Source organism: Acinonyx jubatus, chromosome B4, assembly GCF_027475565.1.
Source record: "Acinonyx jubatus isolate Ajub_Pintada_27869175 chromosome B4, VMU_Ajub_asm_v1.0, whole genome shotgun sequence".
In the NCBI taxonomy this organism is placed as follows: domain Eukaryota; kingdom Metazoa; phylum Chordata; class Mammalia; order Carnivora; family Felidae; genus Acinonyx; species Acinonyx jubatus.
Window position 1 is genome coordinate 38,869,993 of NC_069387.1, and position 13,733 is coordinate 38,883,725.

At 42.7% G+C, this 13,733-nt stretch overlaps 1 protein-coding gene across 5 annotated transcripts in view; it reads left to right on the forward strand.

Annotated features, from left to right (window-relative positions):
• DYRK4 (dual specificity tyrosine phosphorylation regulated kinase 4) overlaps positions 1–13,733 on the forward strand; it is a 52,008-nt gene that overhangs the window by 13,476 nt on the left and 24,799 nt on the right. For 3 of the 5 annotated variants that reach the window (XM_027074083.2, XM_027074087.2, XM_027074084.2), the window contains exons 4-7: positions 10,099–10,179; positions 10,910–11,026; positions 11,784–11,922; positions 12,983–13,143. In XM_027074083.2, coding sequence (XP_026929884.1) covers positions 10,099–10,179; positions 10,910–11,026; positions 11,784–11,922; positions 12,983–13,143 — 498 coding nt within the window. The remainder of the gene's footprint in view (positions 1–10,098; positions 10,180–10,909; positions 11,027–11,783; positions 11,923–12,982; positions 13,144–13,733) is intronic. The other 2 variants (XM_027074085.2, XM_027074086.2) reach the window with 2 other exon arrangements.

Below are 13,733 nucleotides of genomic sequence, written 5' to 3' on the forward strand. Positions count from 1 at the left end.
AAAGTTTTCTTAAGATGTTGTTACTGCCCAGGTACATGATCGTGCTTCAATGGCATGCCAATCAGCTACAGTCCCATCAAGGGGTACAAGTTATAGGGCTCATTATTCACATTTTTTTTCAAAGTGAATGATGTCCTGCTGGGGTTATGCAAAGAGGCTGTGTGGTGAGTTGGAAGGCAGGCATTTCAGGCAGAAGGAATAACTTTTGCAAATGCATTGGATGAATCTGAATCAATGGGAATAGAACCTTAGAAATCAGCTGCTCTAACTCTTAGAGGATGCATAAATCTACTTTTTATTGGCAAGAATTTAGTGTCTAATTTATAGAATAAATTCTTGCTTTCTGAATGTTTCTGTCTATTGGCAACTTTATCCAGGCACCATCAGAATAAAGGCATAATCTTATTTTGTATTTAGAGACCTTTGGAGGGGAAATGCTTTATAATCTCTTCCCATTCAGTTTCATGGCAGAACACAAAAGAGGTCAGACATCATCTGATGGCAGCATGGTACAGTAAAAAGGCACTTGGTGGCATAGATTCTTGACTCAGGTTTGCTACTGCTGTGTTATCTTGGACAGGTCACTTGGATAGCCTCCTTAACTTCCCTTTCTCCATTTGTGAAATGAGGGCATTTGATTACAGATTCCTAAGGTGGCTTCCAGCACCATAAGTGTCCAAACTTCATTTATCAGAAGATCAGAAGGGATATGTCTCCCCCTAGGCCATGCACTAAGTCCATTAGAAAATGGCACCAAGCATCTGGGCTTTCAGACTCAAGCTCTTGCCCCTCCCTCAAGCCCTAAGGATGCCAAGGCTCTCCTTCTTCCACCTTCACCAGGGACACAGCCTGGTGGGCAGGACTCCAGAGAGGATACTGGATCAGTGAGATCAAAGTCTGGCCCTCCCAAGTGGTTGGCTGTGTTCACTCTTCTAATGGGTCTCCTGAGTCCAGGCTTGGCTGTGAGTATAAGCAAGAGGCTACTCTTTTCTGTCCAGGCATCCTGGGCTTCTTCACACACCAAAGGGGCTTTCAGGGCAGAAGCTTAGCTAGAAGTAGCCAGCCATGGGAGAGATGCTGCAATTTGCCTAAGCTCTGTGCAGTGATAGTAGCTTAATGCCTTAGCTGGGGATGTGAGGAGCCTAGCAACCGCCTCTTTCTCCCAGCTCTCATGGTGCTCTGATGGGCCTAATTGTCAAACTTGTTGTGCTCTATATAGAATCCCCAAAGATTTTTTTCTCTCTTCTCATCACACCCTTTCTCTGCATTAATGCATTTGTTTTGAATTCTCAGTTGTTCTGGCTTCTGGGAAGGGATTATGGAGTCTGCAAGGAGGAAGCTGTGATTTGATATCATCAAACTTGAGCTTCATCCAACCCTGGCCATGCACTGGGGGATTTTTATTTTTTTTTTAAGTAACAGGGAAGAGGAAGAGACAAGGAGGAGCCAGCTGAGAAAATAGAAAAATAGCCTGTGAGGTATGATCAAGGTGGGGTGGTATGATGGAAGTGTGCCTTTCTGAAAAGGCTGGGTGGCCCAGGGGCAGGAGACCAGGGTGGCCTTGATGCCTGCTGAGAGTCCAGTTGCATTCTCCCTTGAACTTTGCCAATGAGGGGGACACCCAGGGCTCTGTCCAAGGTAATAAGATGAGACAGTGAGCCTTGAGGTTCTGTTCTAATGAGCCCTGCAAAGGGACCTGACCTATTATCCTTTAGCTATCTATGAAGGGGCAGAAAATATACTCCCCTGTGATGGAGGGGTAAACCACACATGTTGTTGTGGGGGCTTGGCTTGAGGAGAATGCAAAGTAGAGAAGAGGAAGGCACAGTGCCACCAGGGAGAGGGCACTGATGCAGGACATGGGATTTCTCTTTCATCTAGTTCCCCAGCACCAGGAAGTCTTCTGTGAATAGAGATTCATTCATTTGCACCAAAATATGTTCTTTTCTAGGCTTTCTCTTTGAAAATGAAACTACCTTTGAGAAGAGGGTATGGACAGGGGAATTCTCTTGTGTGCATTTGCTGACTAGGAGGCATTCCTTCCAAAAGGAAGTGCCAGGGAGCAGGAGAGCACTGGCCCCTGGTGGGAGAGGAAGCCACTAGGAGAAGGAATGTGGTGACATGAGGGAGAGAGTGGACTATCAACAAGGCAGAGACGCTGACATCCAAGCTCAACTGCCTCCCTGATGGGGTTTTGGGGTGATGGTGGGATTTGGAGCCAATGGCCAAGAAAGAATTCTTGAAGACATCTTTGGTGCAAAAAAAGGTGATTTTCTTAAAGCACAGGGACAGGACCCATGGACAGAAAGAGCTGCACTGGGGTTGTGAAGAGTGATTATATACCTTCAGGTTGGGGGGGTGTTAGGGACAGCATAATTATCTAAGGAATTTTGGAAGCAAGGTTTCCAGGACCTTGAGGGGCTAGCTGTTGTTAGAAAGACGTCATTTATTACTGGTTAGTAAAACCTCCATCATGGGATCCTTCAGATGTATATCAGGGGGCTATAAGCTTGGAGTATGATTCTCAGCATAAATCTTGGGGGAGTTGAGATAAAAGAAGTTTCCAAAGGAATTTGTATATGTTAAAGTAGATTTACAGGATCCTGAGGGGGTGGGGTGTCAGGATAATATTAAGCCAAGGTTCCCTTTTGCCCCTAGCAAAGCGTCATCATCGAGTCAGCTGAGCTCCTAGAGGAAGGTCACTCTGCTTGTTTCAAGAACTTGTCCATAGGCTGTAGGCAGTAAGGAAATTTAATTTTTCATTTGTCTTTGTTTCCCATATCACTATGGCAAGCACTTAACCCCCCCCTTACCTCTTGATGAGGGTGATATTAGGGCTCCAGGAAACAGAGTCTATAGGTTTCTGGATATTAGGCTATTGATAAAATTGCCTTTTTCTTGCAGTTTGCTGAGTTATCTGTAAACAAAGGAGACTCCCATCCTGCATGACTGTGATCTCTGTCAGTCAACCATTTACTTTCCTTTCCCCTATTCTTGGGAAGCCATGGGTGTTTGAGGAATATCACATACATCTCACCTGGGTGTGGAAGGGTGCTGTTAGCCTGTACTTTGCCCTCAGCTCGTCTTATTCTCCCTCATCATCCCAGGTGACTGAGAGTCAGCTCAAGTCTTTGAGAACAAGTACTAGGGATTTCCTGCTCCTTCAGTCTGCCCCTTCTCCTTCCCTTCCTTCCTTTAGCAAATATTTAAGTGACTACTATGTGTGAGATACCATGTTAGGCTTGGGATTCTGAAATAAGACTCAGATTTTTTATTAGAGGGTCTCATAGTCTGGCAGAAGAAGGCAGATGTAAGACAACCTTGTGTAACAAACCTTTGCAGGTGCTGTGGTCAGAGCAAGTATGAAGCATGGGGTAGTGGGAAAGTTACACATGCAGTGGCTATGGAGGCTTCATGGAGAATGTGGCACTTTGGCTGGGACTTGAACTTGGAAGTTCAAGGACAATGACAAAGTTCAATGACAAGGACTTGGAATGGAGGAAGGTGACAACTGGGCAATGAGAGAATATTCCAAGCAGAAACAGCAGGAGCAGAAGTGCTGAGATGTGAACCAACAAAGTGTTTGAGAACTGCAAGGCATTCATTATTTCTGGAGCCAAAAGGTCAGGGCCAAGGCCATGACAAGGGATGAAGCTGGGAAGGTTTATATGCCAGGACATCCATGCCCTGGGAAGTCATTGGGGAGGTTTAAGGAGTGCAGCAACAAGATCAGAGGTTCATGTTTAATTTATGAGGTCTTAGGCAGTAGAGGATGGATTGGGAAAGGGGCAGGGTAGTGCTTAGGAGACCATTACAACAGGTGCCTAAACTAGGGATATGGTGGGCAGAGTCTTGGAGGGATATCTCCATTCTCACACAATTATGCCACCCATGGTAGGAAATCATAAATGATAATTTGCAAGTTTCTGAAAATATTTTCATTCAGTCCTGCAAGTGGGAGGTTGTGCTTACTGCAGTCAGCTTGTGTTGAATAATCCACATTTATAACAAAGGCACGCCCCTGTGACAACATACGAAGAGGCAGCCTTCATTAGAAGCAGCCTATAGCTAATCCCACTGTACCAGCAAGGAAGATGACATGCCCTGCCCCCATCCCAGACACCCAGCAAATGCAAGATTGTCTCTGCAGGTGGTCTCAGCTCAGTCCAGGCTCTTGTGACTATGGGTGCCATGGATGTTAACACATGGCTAGGCACTGTGGGGACCCCCTACACGAACCATCCAGAGGGAAAACTCTTGAGGGGCCTCATGTTTGTTGCCGTACACTCTTACTCAGGGGAGATAAGAATTCACAAAAAATAAGGAAGGAAACATAAACATCAAGGACATAAAAGAAAGCCAACTTCAAGGCAGGAAGAGATGAATTCCCAAGGAGGGGATGGCATTAGATTGTGGCTCCCGTTCTGGCTACACATTACTCACTTGGGAAACTTTTTAAAAAATACAGGTTTCTAGGCCCCACCACTGAGGAGTCTGGGGTCAGGATGGAGATTCTACATTTTAAGAGCTTTTCAGTAAATTTGAAACCTCTGGACTGTGTGATCTGTGCTTAGCACACTGCCTGACACATAGATACGCTCAGTAAATATGTTAAAAATGAATGCATCAGTAAAGTCCATCCCAACTCTGTGATTCTGTATATCCTCCTGGCCTGGGAGGCAGGACCTAGGTGTTCCTGGAAGAATCCTTGAGAGCAAGTCACAGGAATAAGCAACTGGAATGGTTTAGCACCTGTTACCTCTTTTGCCTGAATGTTGGGGATGTGGGTGGGGGGTGGAGCTTTCAGCTGGGTTTCAGCTTTCCCACCTTCCTCGAATTAGCTTTTAAGCCAAACTCAGCTTTTATTTGAGAAAGGTGAGGTGGCTTTTGCAAAGTAGTGAGATAGAATTTGCCTTTTTCTTTTGCTGAGAAAACAAAAGAACTGTGAGAACCTAAGAGTCTCTAGCTCAGAAGACAGAGACACAAGACAGGTAGAGGAGGGGCCCAGGGTCAGGATTTGAGACTCCAGGCTTCTGATCGACCAGCCTTCTCACCATGCATGTTGGGGCAGTGCCTAGACCCTCTGGATCATCACCCAGTGACAGCAAGAATAGCTGGAGACCCAAGGAGAATCCCAATATTTGAATATGGGCCTAGACATGGGGGAATCTTAGCAACCTGAGCCCACTTGTGAACACAGGGGTCTCCTAGCAACTTGAACCCACTTGTGAACACGGGGGTTCCCCTCCCTTCTTTCGATCTGTACAGTGCAGTGTCCATGCTCTGAGGCTCTGAGTCCAGGTTCCTTGACAGTGTCTTCTCAGGTTTGATTCTGTTTCAGGCTCTCACGGAAAGAGTGCCCCCTGCCATTGTCACGCCTTTCCCTGCTAGTGTTGCAATGAACCATTTAGAGTTCTTTGTTATAATATTGTTTTTAAATAACGGTATTTTTAAATTATAAAAGCAGTACATGTTTGTATAAGAAATTTGGAAAATAGAGGAGCTTCATAGTTCAATCCTGGCTGTTGAGAAGGCCTCCAAAAACAGTGATGCTCATAACAAGAAGCCGTGAAAGGGCCCTGGTGGCATCCTCAGATATCTTGTCTTTTTATCTCCTGGCTCCTCCAGAGGCTTCTCTAGTTTTGGGCCAGTGCCCAGGTTTTAGACAGCATAGGAGTCACTGCCTATGCTATGTACCCTGTGAATAAAACATTTTTTTACACTGAGAACGCTAAATTTGGAGATAGATCTCATGACTGTTAGAGATTCCTGTTACATTGGCTCAGAGATTAGTCAGGGATCATAGAACAGTGCCACAAAGCTCATGGTCTTAAAGGAAAAATTCTGCTTTGCCACTGCGAATATGGGAGATCACACCCTCTTCTTCCTGCCTCCTGGGGATACCACGATAGAATGAAATGTTGTTATGGGCCATCGTGTGTCTCTTGAGGAAGCTGCTGGAGACAAGCAGAAAGTTTGTAAACTTGTGGGACACACTGGTAGAGGTGTGCACAGTTGTAGAGATCAGCAGCCCTCAGGGCAGATGAGCCTGAGGCAGCTGGAACCCTGTGTTGGTAGCATCTGTCTATGAGCTGCCCCCTCTTTTTGCCCCAGAGTGTCACACAAATATAATTTTTTATGTGTGGTGTGGTATGACAAAGTTGGGAAACATTGTTCTATACGATGGTCCTCAACGTTGGTTCCATGAGAGGATGACGGGTGCACTCAAGATGCACTCCTAGGGGTCACTTGAATGAGTCTTGAGACAGATAGGACTTTGAAGGTTACATCTTGCCCACTCATCGAGTCCATGCACATTTCTCACAGGTGCTCATTAGGTGGACTTGGCACTTCCAGTGATGGAGAACTCACTACCTCATAAGAACTCCCGTTCCATTTAAGCTCTAGAAAATCCTTCTTTTTATTGAACTCGAAACTACCTCTCTATAAATCCCACACTTTGACCTCATTCCATCCTTCAGATCACGTAGAGCAAGTTCATACTGAGTCATAAGCAATAGCCCTTCTGATATCACCCCTCCCCTCAGGGGTTTTGTTTGTTTTATTAATATACTTATTTAAGATCAGTTTTAGACTTGCAGAAAAGCTGAGAAGCTACTACAGAGTTCCCTTATACCACTCCAGACCTCACACCCAGTTTCCCCTACTATTAAAAATCTTGTATTTGTGTGGTATTTTAGTTACAACAATGAACTGACAGCGATACATTTTTAACTAAACTCCACACTTTAGGCAGATTTCCTTAATTGTCACTTAATGTCCTTTATCCATGTTCCTATGCAGGATGTCACATTACATTTCACTGTCATGTCCCCTTAAGCTCCTCTTGGCTGTGATAGTTTCTCAGACTTTGGTTGTTTTCAATGACCTTGCCAGTTTTGAGGAATACTGACCACGTATATTGTGGGTTGCCTTTCTATCAGAATTTGTCTGTTTTTCTCATGATGTGATTGGGGTTGTAGGCTTTGGGAAGAAGACCACTAAAGCAAAATGCCATTTCATCAAATTATATCAATGACACCTACTATCTACATGCTTCATGGTTGCTGATGTTGACTAGATTACCTGGCTGAGGTAGTGTTTGTCTGGTTTCTCCTGTAAAGTTGCTTTTGTTCTCTCCTTTCCTTGTTATACTTTTGGGAAACCAGCCACTATGCACAGCTTAAGAAGTGGGGAGTTGTGCTCCCACCCTCTGTGGTGGAGTATCTGTATAATATATTAGGTACTCTTCTGCATGGAAGATTTGTTTCTTTTCTTCTGCCAATTTCTTTATTAAATCATTCATTTATATCTGTATGGATTCATAGATATTTGCTTTAAAGTTTGTGTTACAAACCAACACTATTTTGTTGCTACAATTGTTCCAGCTTTGGCCATTGGGAACTTTTTCAGCTGGTTCCTATGCCCCTTTGACACACTCTCATCAATGTGTTTTTTTGTTTTGTTATTGTTTTTGTGTTTTTTTTTACTCCTTCCTTACTTTATGTCACTAGAAGATACTCCAGGCTCATCTTGTACATTTTTTCAGTCCTAGAACCAATCATTTCTCTAAGGAGCTTGGTTCCTTTTACTGGAGAATGGTATTAAAAGCCAAGCTGTGAGTGTTAGGTTCCCTTGTTTCTACTGGGGTGTTATTTCTTTTAGGACCTCTCAAGCTAATAAAACAAAGAAATGTGTGTGCGTGTGTGAGCACACACACACGCACACACACGCACATATATTAACCCTTGCATATACACATATTTATAAATATGACTATGTGTAACCATTTGTATGTACATTGAGTTAAACATGAGTTCCTACTTATGTCTCCAACTCTAATCTATTATCACGTAGTGATAATGTTGATGTTGATCTTGATTATCTATAAATTCCAGTCCAACATTGGGAAACCTGGTTCCTGTCATCTGTAGTCCATTTATTTAGTCATCTGATTCCAGTGTATATGATGGCAGTATCAGAATTGTTAACCTCCTAGATATTTTATTTTATCTTCTCTCATGTTAAACATCTTCAATTCCTTTAACCGTTTTAAGTTCAGCATCATCTTGCTCATTCTCCATCATTTCTAAGTCCATGATTTTCTTGTTTCATGAGAAATAACCAAAATCACTCTTCATTTTACAAAAGAGGAGAATGAGGTCTAGCACACACTTACCCTTGGCTTATACAAGGCACTGGTTTAAGCACTTTATGCATATGAACTCATTTAATACTTACAACAACCCTAGGAAGATGGTACTGTTATTATCTCCATATTACATGAAAAAAAGGTTAATAACTTGCCCCAGGTTAAACAACTAATCAGTAGTGGAGCTGGGATTTAAAACTAAGGTCTGATTTCAGAGTTTGTCTAATCGTTATTTTATGCCACATTGCTGCTAGAAGGGTCTTTCTGAAATACTGCTCTGCATATGTAACTCCCAGCCTTACAAACTGTCAGTGATTCACTATTGCCCATTAGATAAAGATCACATATCTTACCTTAGCATTCAGTGCCTTCCACAATCCAGTGTACCCTCTGCTCCAGCTTACCCAGCATGAGCAGTGGAAACCCTCAGAGCATTCCCAGATATTGTCTCACCTAATGAACATGCTCTCTACCCTTCCTCCCAGTTAAAGCCCAGGCCAAGTGACACCCTTTCCACAAAGCCTCCTCACATCCACCTGGGAAGACTTTATTTACAGTGATCTCTTCCTTCTTTGTTGACACTCAATCTTCATGCCCTTTGTTTGGTATTTAGTTGTGTTTTGTTAATATATTTTTTTCTGTCCAGTCTCCCCAACTTGTTCTCAATGCTAGCTTGTCATTGTTGGTGATTGTTATAAGTTTTAGTCCCACAAACTTATTTGATGAGAAGTTGGGACTCTGAGATTTGTGACTGCAGTATTTTCTCAGATAGCATCATTGCCTTTTCAATAGACAATCAAATCCTGCATTAGTATATGTTAACGAATCAAATTAGTTTGGTGTAAGGCTATGAGACATGCTCTATGCAGCCCATTCTCCCTCAGAGCATGTCCCTATTCTAGGAGGTCAAGATGTACTATTCTAAATGGTTCCCTTCATTATAGCTCTGTAGAGTGCTTAGCTATGCTGGATGATATTAAAGTACTATACCCAGTTCCTATTTCAATGTGGCCAGTATACCAAATTTTATAGAAGTGGATCTGGCACCAGCTTGTCTCAGCTTTGGGTAAGTGTCATTCAGTTCCCTAAGAGACGGCTGGAAGGAGGGAACCCATGAGTTCTGCTTCAAAGAGCAGAACCTAGATTCAAACTGTAGCCTGTTTTTGCCAAACTTTAGTCATTTCAGTGCCACCTTCATGGTTTTTGCCATATCTCCATAACACTCACACTTTGTTTTTGTTTTTGTCTTTGCCTTAAAGTTTAATATCATTTTACATAGTAACAACTACAAAATTACAGGTTTAATGTGCTATAGTTTTTACGTGGATACTAAAATAAATGCATAACCATTAGATAACTGTTATCTTGTATTATATACAATTATGTCACACACTTTCCTTGTGTGCTTGCCACCCTTTGGGGGACACAGCTCTGCTGTTTTGGTCTTTTTCCTCCAGACCCCTTTCTAGATGTGAAGTCTCTTCTGATCAATCACTGGTGTTCAGGCTGGTCTTCTGTATTCTAGTGGGTTCCACTAGGGTACCTTCAGAGCCACTCTGAGGGCATAAAGAGTCCCTTGGCAAGACTTTGGGCATTTCCTTCTCTGTAGAAAGAACAGCTCAGCTTTGACTTCTTCCCCTGTCCAGGGTGCCTAATTAAGATTTTATTTGAAGAAAGGCTTCTATGGATTTTTAAAAAAAGTATGAAAACCATAGTAAAATTCAATCCAGGATAAGCACTGTGAGAAAGAACACTTGTTTCTATATGCATTCATTCGTACATTCATTCAGTACTTCTTGAGCCTCTCTTAGCTCTTCCTAGCTTTGGGGTCAGGAGAGCTGGCTTCAAGTGTATCTTGATTGTGATAATGAAGCAAAACATATGTCTCAACAGCTTGAGGTAATAGCATGCTAAGCACTATTCCAATACTGTTGTACTTGATCTAGGTTGAGTGTAAGCCTTTGGTTCAAGTCCAGAAGCCACCTCCCAAGATCAAGAACCTCAGAATGACTCGACTCTTGCCTAAGGTAGGAAGTGATAGTGTGTTTTCTCTAGGGAAGGATGAGGATAGGTAGGATAGCTTCCCAGCTACAGGGTAGCTTTTCAGAGGCATTTTTGGTCACCTCAGCATAATATGATGCATATGCTCTATCCACATCACCATTGCCTCATCTCCACACAGTTTTAAATGTTGCTATTCACTAGATAGATAGATAGATAGATAGACTACCTCTCATAATCAATAAATCAGTCAGTCAATGCATGGGAGCAGGGGTCCAAGTGAGGTCAAATCAATAATGCAGAGGAGGTGGGAGCTTATGTTATACCAAGGAAGATGTAAATTATATAGCAGGAAGAACTGCCCCATATTATGGTGGTAAGATATTGAAATGATGATAATAATGGCTAACACTTATGGAATACTCTACATGAGTTGCCTCATTTATCTCACAAAACCCTTATAAGGTAGATCCCATTTTTGTCCCCATGGTAGTGAAGAGATAACTAAAACTTAAAGGAAGAGTTGTGTCACCCATTCAAGGTCTACAGCTGTACGTGATGGAGAAGGGATTCAAACCCACAGCCCATATGCTTTTCCACTCTATTTTCTCCACAAGAGCTTTGAAAATAGATTTAGGCCTGTATTTGGTTTAGGCTCATTCTTGCTCTGGTGGGAAACCTGGGAGAAATGACTCCCTGAAGACATAGATTTCTTGCCTGAGGTGTCTGTACCTTATCCACTTCCTTCTTATATAGAATACAAACACCAGCATTACTTCACTCCCTTTTGTGGATACCAAGGGGAAGAAGAACATGGTTAACCTCCCACACATCAGCAACAAAATCTTGCTAAAGCCACCCTTGCTGTATCAGGTAAGTACAGGGCAATGGACCTGGCCCTGAGCAGGCAGGTTAAAGATGTGACTTCAGTCTACAACCAAGTTTATGAAGGCCTAGGATGGTGGGGAAAGCACAATGGCACCTGAATATTTGGGCTCTAGTCCTGTTCTCACCCCTTACAATGAATGCAAACCTTATCGAATAAATCACTGACCTTCTTTAATCAAAATGGGCTCTCTATAAGATTGTCATGAGGATTCTTTGTGGAAAGGAAGAATGAAATGTCTGATGTACAAATGGTAGAAGAATACAGAATAATTGTTTTCCTCCAGTGTCCCCTTTTTTTATGTAAGGGACAAATGAGATGTGAGAAAGTGCCAAGTTAAAGAGGTATTATAGACACATAAGTTCACGTGTTTGTGCCCTTGGTCAAGTCACTTTATCTAGTTAGGAACTGGCCTTCTCCAGAGCAGCAGTAAAAAAAAAAAAAAAAAAAAAAAAAAAAAAAAAAAGCAACAACAAAAAAACTATTCCATTTCTTCCTGCAGTAAGATGTCACTGGGGTAGTCAACTACACATGGTAATGTGCATGGGCCTCACAGAGAATCATGAGATTGATTCCTTTGAGAGGAAGATTGAGAAAACCTAATGTCTCATAATTACCATTTTCTCCATGGGAAGGAAGGAGAAGAGTCTGGCTGGATGTGGGTGTCCTTGGTCTGATAAATGGTTTGTGACACCCCGGAGAAGTCTAAGCAGTCCTTTATTTCAAGTCTCTTTGTCTGGACAGGAGAATAAGACTCACAATCAGATGTCAGCTTCTGAGCTCAAGACTTCAGAAATGCCTTTCCATTCAAGCATTAAAACCCAAGATCCCAAGCCAGAGGAGAAACCACCAAGAAAGCACAAGGTGCCTCTGACAGCAGCAGGTATGTCTCTGGAGTGGTAGCAGAGTATAGTGGGGGCTGGTTCTAGATGGCCAAAGTGTCACAAGATGAACTGGGTGGGGAGGGCTAAGCTTCCAGGTGTTGGGCCAGAAAAATCACACATCAGTTTTTGGCCAGGAGCCTGACTTCTCACAAGGTTCAGAGATTCATCCTCTATTAGAATTCAAAGGAGGAGAACCAATATCCACTATGCCGACACTATCCAATGCTTAGAGCTCTTTACTTGCAGCTTTGAAATTATTGTCCTTCTTCTTAAACAATCTCAGGAACCATCCATGACCACATCACTTCTGTTCTGAGTTAGTTCTGCCTTTACAGAGCTGATATCTGCTCCTAGTGCTCTTAGGTCATGGTTCTGTCTTCTGAGCTAAGAATATGCCATTTTCAGCTTTCACATGACTGCTCTTCACACAGGTTTTCTCTCTCATGTCTTGTTTCCTTCCAGCAGTTCCCTCTCCTACCCCACCTGCCCTCAGACCAAACACCAAACACCTGATGGGGTTTGGCAATCAGTGAGGGTTAGAGAAGAGTGAACACACATTCCTTCCTTGTAGTTGGAGGTACTCATTGGCTTAGCTGCAGATTTGAGTGGGAATATCTCCTGGGCCCCTTTAAAGTTGCATTTAAACTACCTGTCTGGTCCTTGAAGTCATTATAGTTTGCAAACCCTCCCAGGATAAACCATTTGTGTAGCCCCAAACCATATTAACTTGGAAACTGCTGCCATAACTACATACTATTACTGACACTAGGTTTATGTCTGGAATTTTTACCATGCTGCTGCAACTCATAGCTTTTTGAGGTCTAAATTCTCCCTTTCCCTTCCCTTGTGTTTCCCTCCTGATTTGTTGAAATGAATATGACACCTTAGCATTTATCCTTCACATTTTTATCCTGTGAGATTAAAGACACATGATCCTTAGTAAGCCATCTAGTTGAGGAAAAGAGTGACTGGCTCATGAGCTGGAAGGGGTGCCATCATCAGCCCTCTGGGAAAATCCCCTTGTTGCCTCAACTGACAATGATAGTGTCTTTCACACAGAGGCCCTAAAGTTTTTTAAGAACCAGCTGTCTTCTTATGAACAAAGTGAGATCCTGGGCTACACGGAGCTGTGGTTCCTGGGGCTGGAAGCAAAGAAGCTCCACGTGACTCCTGAGTTCAGCAAAACGAGTTTTGATGATGAACATGGCTCCTATATGAAGGTGACAGGGGAGTAGATCATGGTATCTCCAGGGGCCTAGGGCTTGGGGACAAGAGGTAATCTGGAAAGGAAAAAAGTGTGGGGTATTTTATAGCATTTGGTGCCAATATACCTTGGACTAGGCATCCTGAAGGATTCTAGTAGGTTCTAAACCAAAGAAATGCCATGTTTAAAAATGGGAAATGGGAACATGCCATGTTTAAAAATGGGAAAACATGCAATTAATATAACAACTACTCTGCTAACAATACTGATTTCTCCAAGAGTATTTGGGGTAACAGATTTGCATCCTTGGCAAATTCCCACAAGCTCTTCTTGTGCACAAACCTGGACCCATTGGAAAGGCCAGACTCCATGGAATAAGATGCATTCTTCCCAGCATTCTCTTTTTTGGGTCTTCCATACAAGTCCACACATGGACCTCTTTCAATTTTATTTTAATTGCCATTTACTCTCAACCAAAAAAAAAAAAAGTTCTTGTCACTGTAGCCCCTGGTCCCTAATGCTCAATTTTCTTCAGTTTTCCAAAGATGGATCCTAGCAAAGATGAATCTCTCCTCCTTTCTGATTGTATCTGAGAATTCCTCAGGA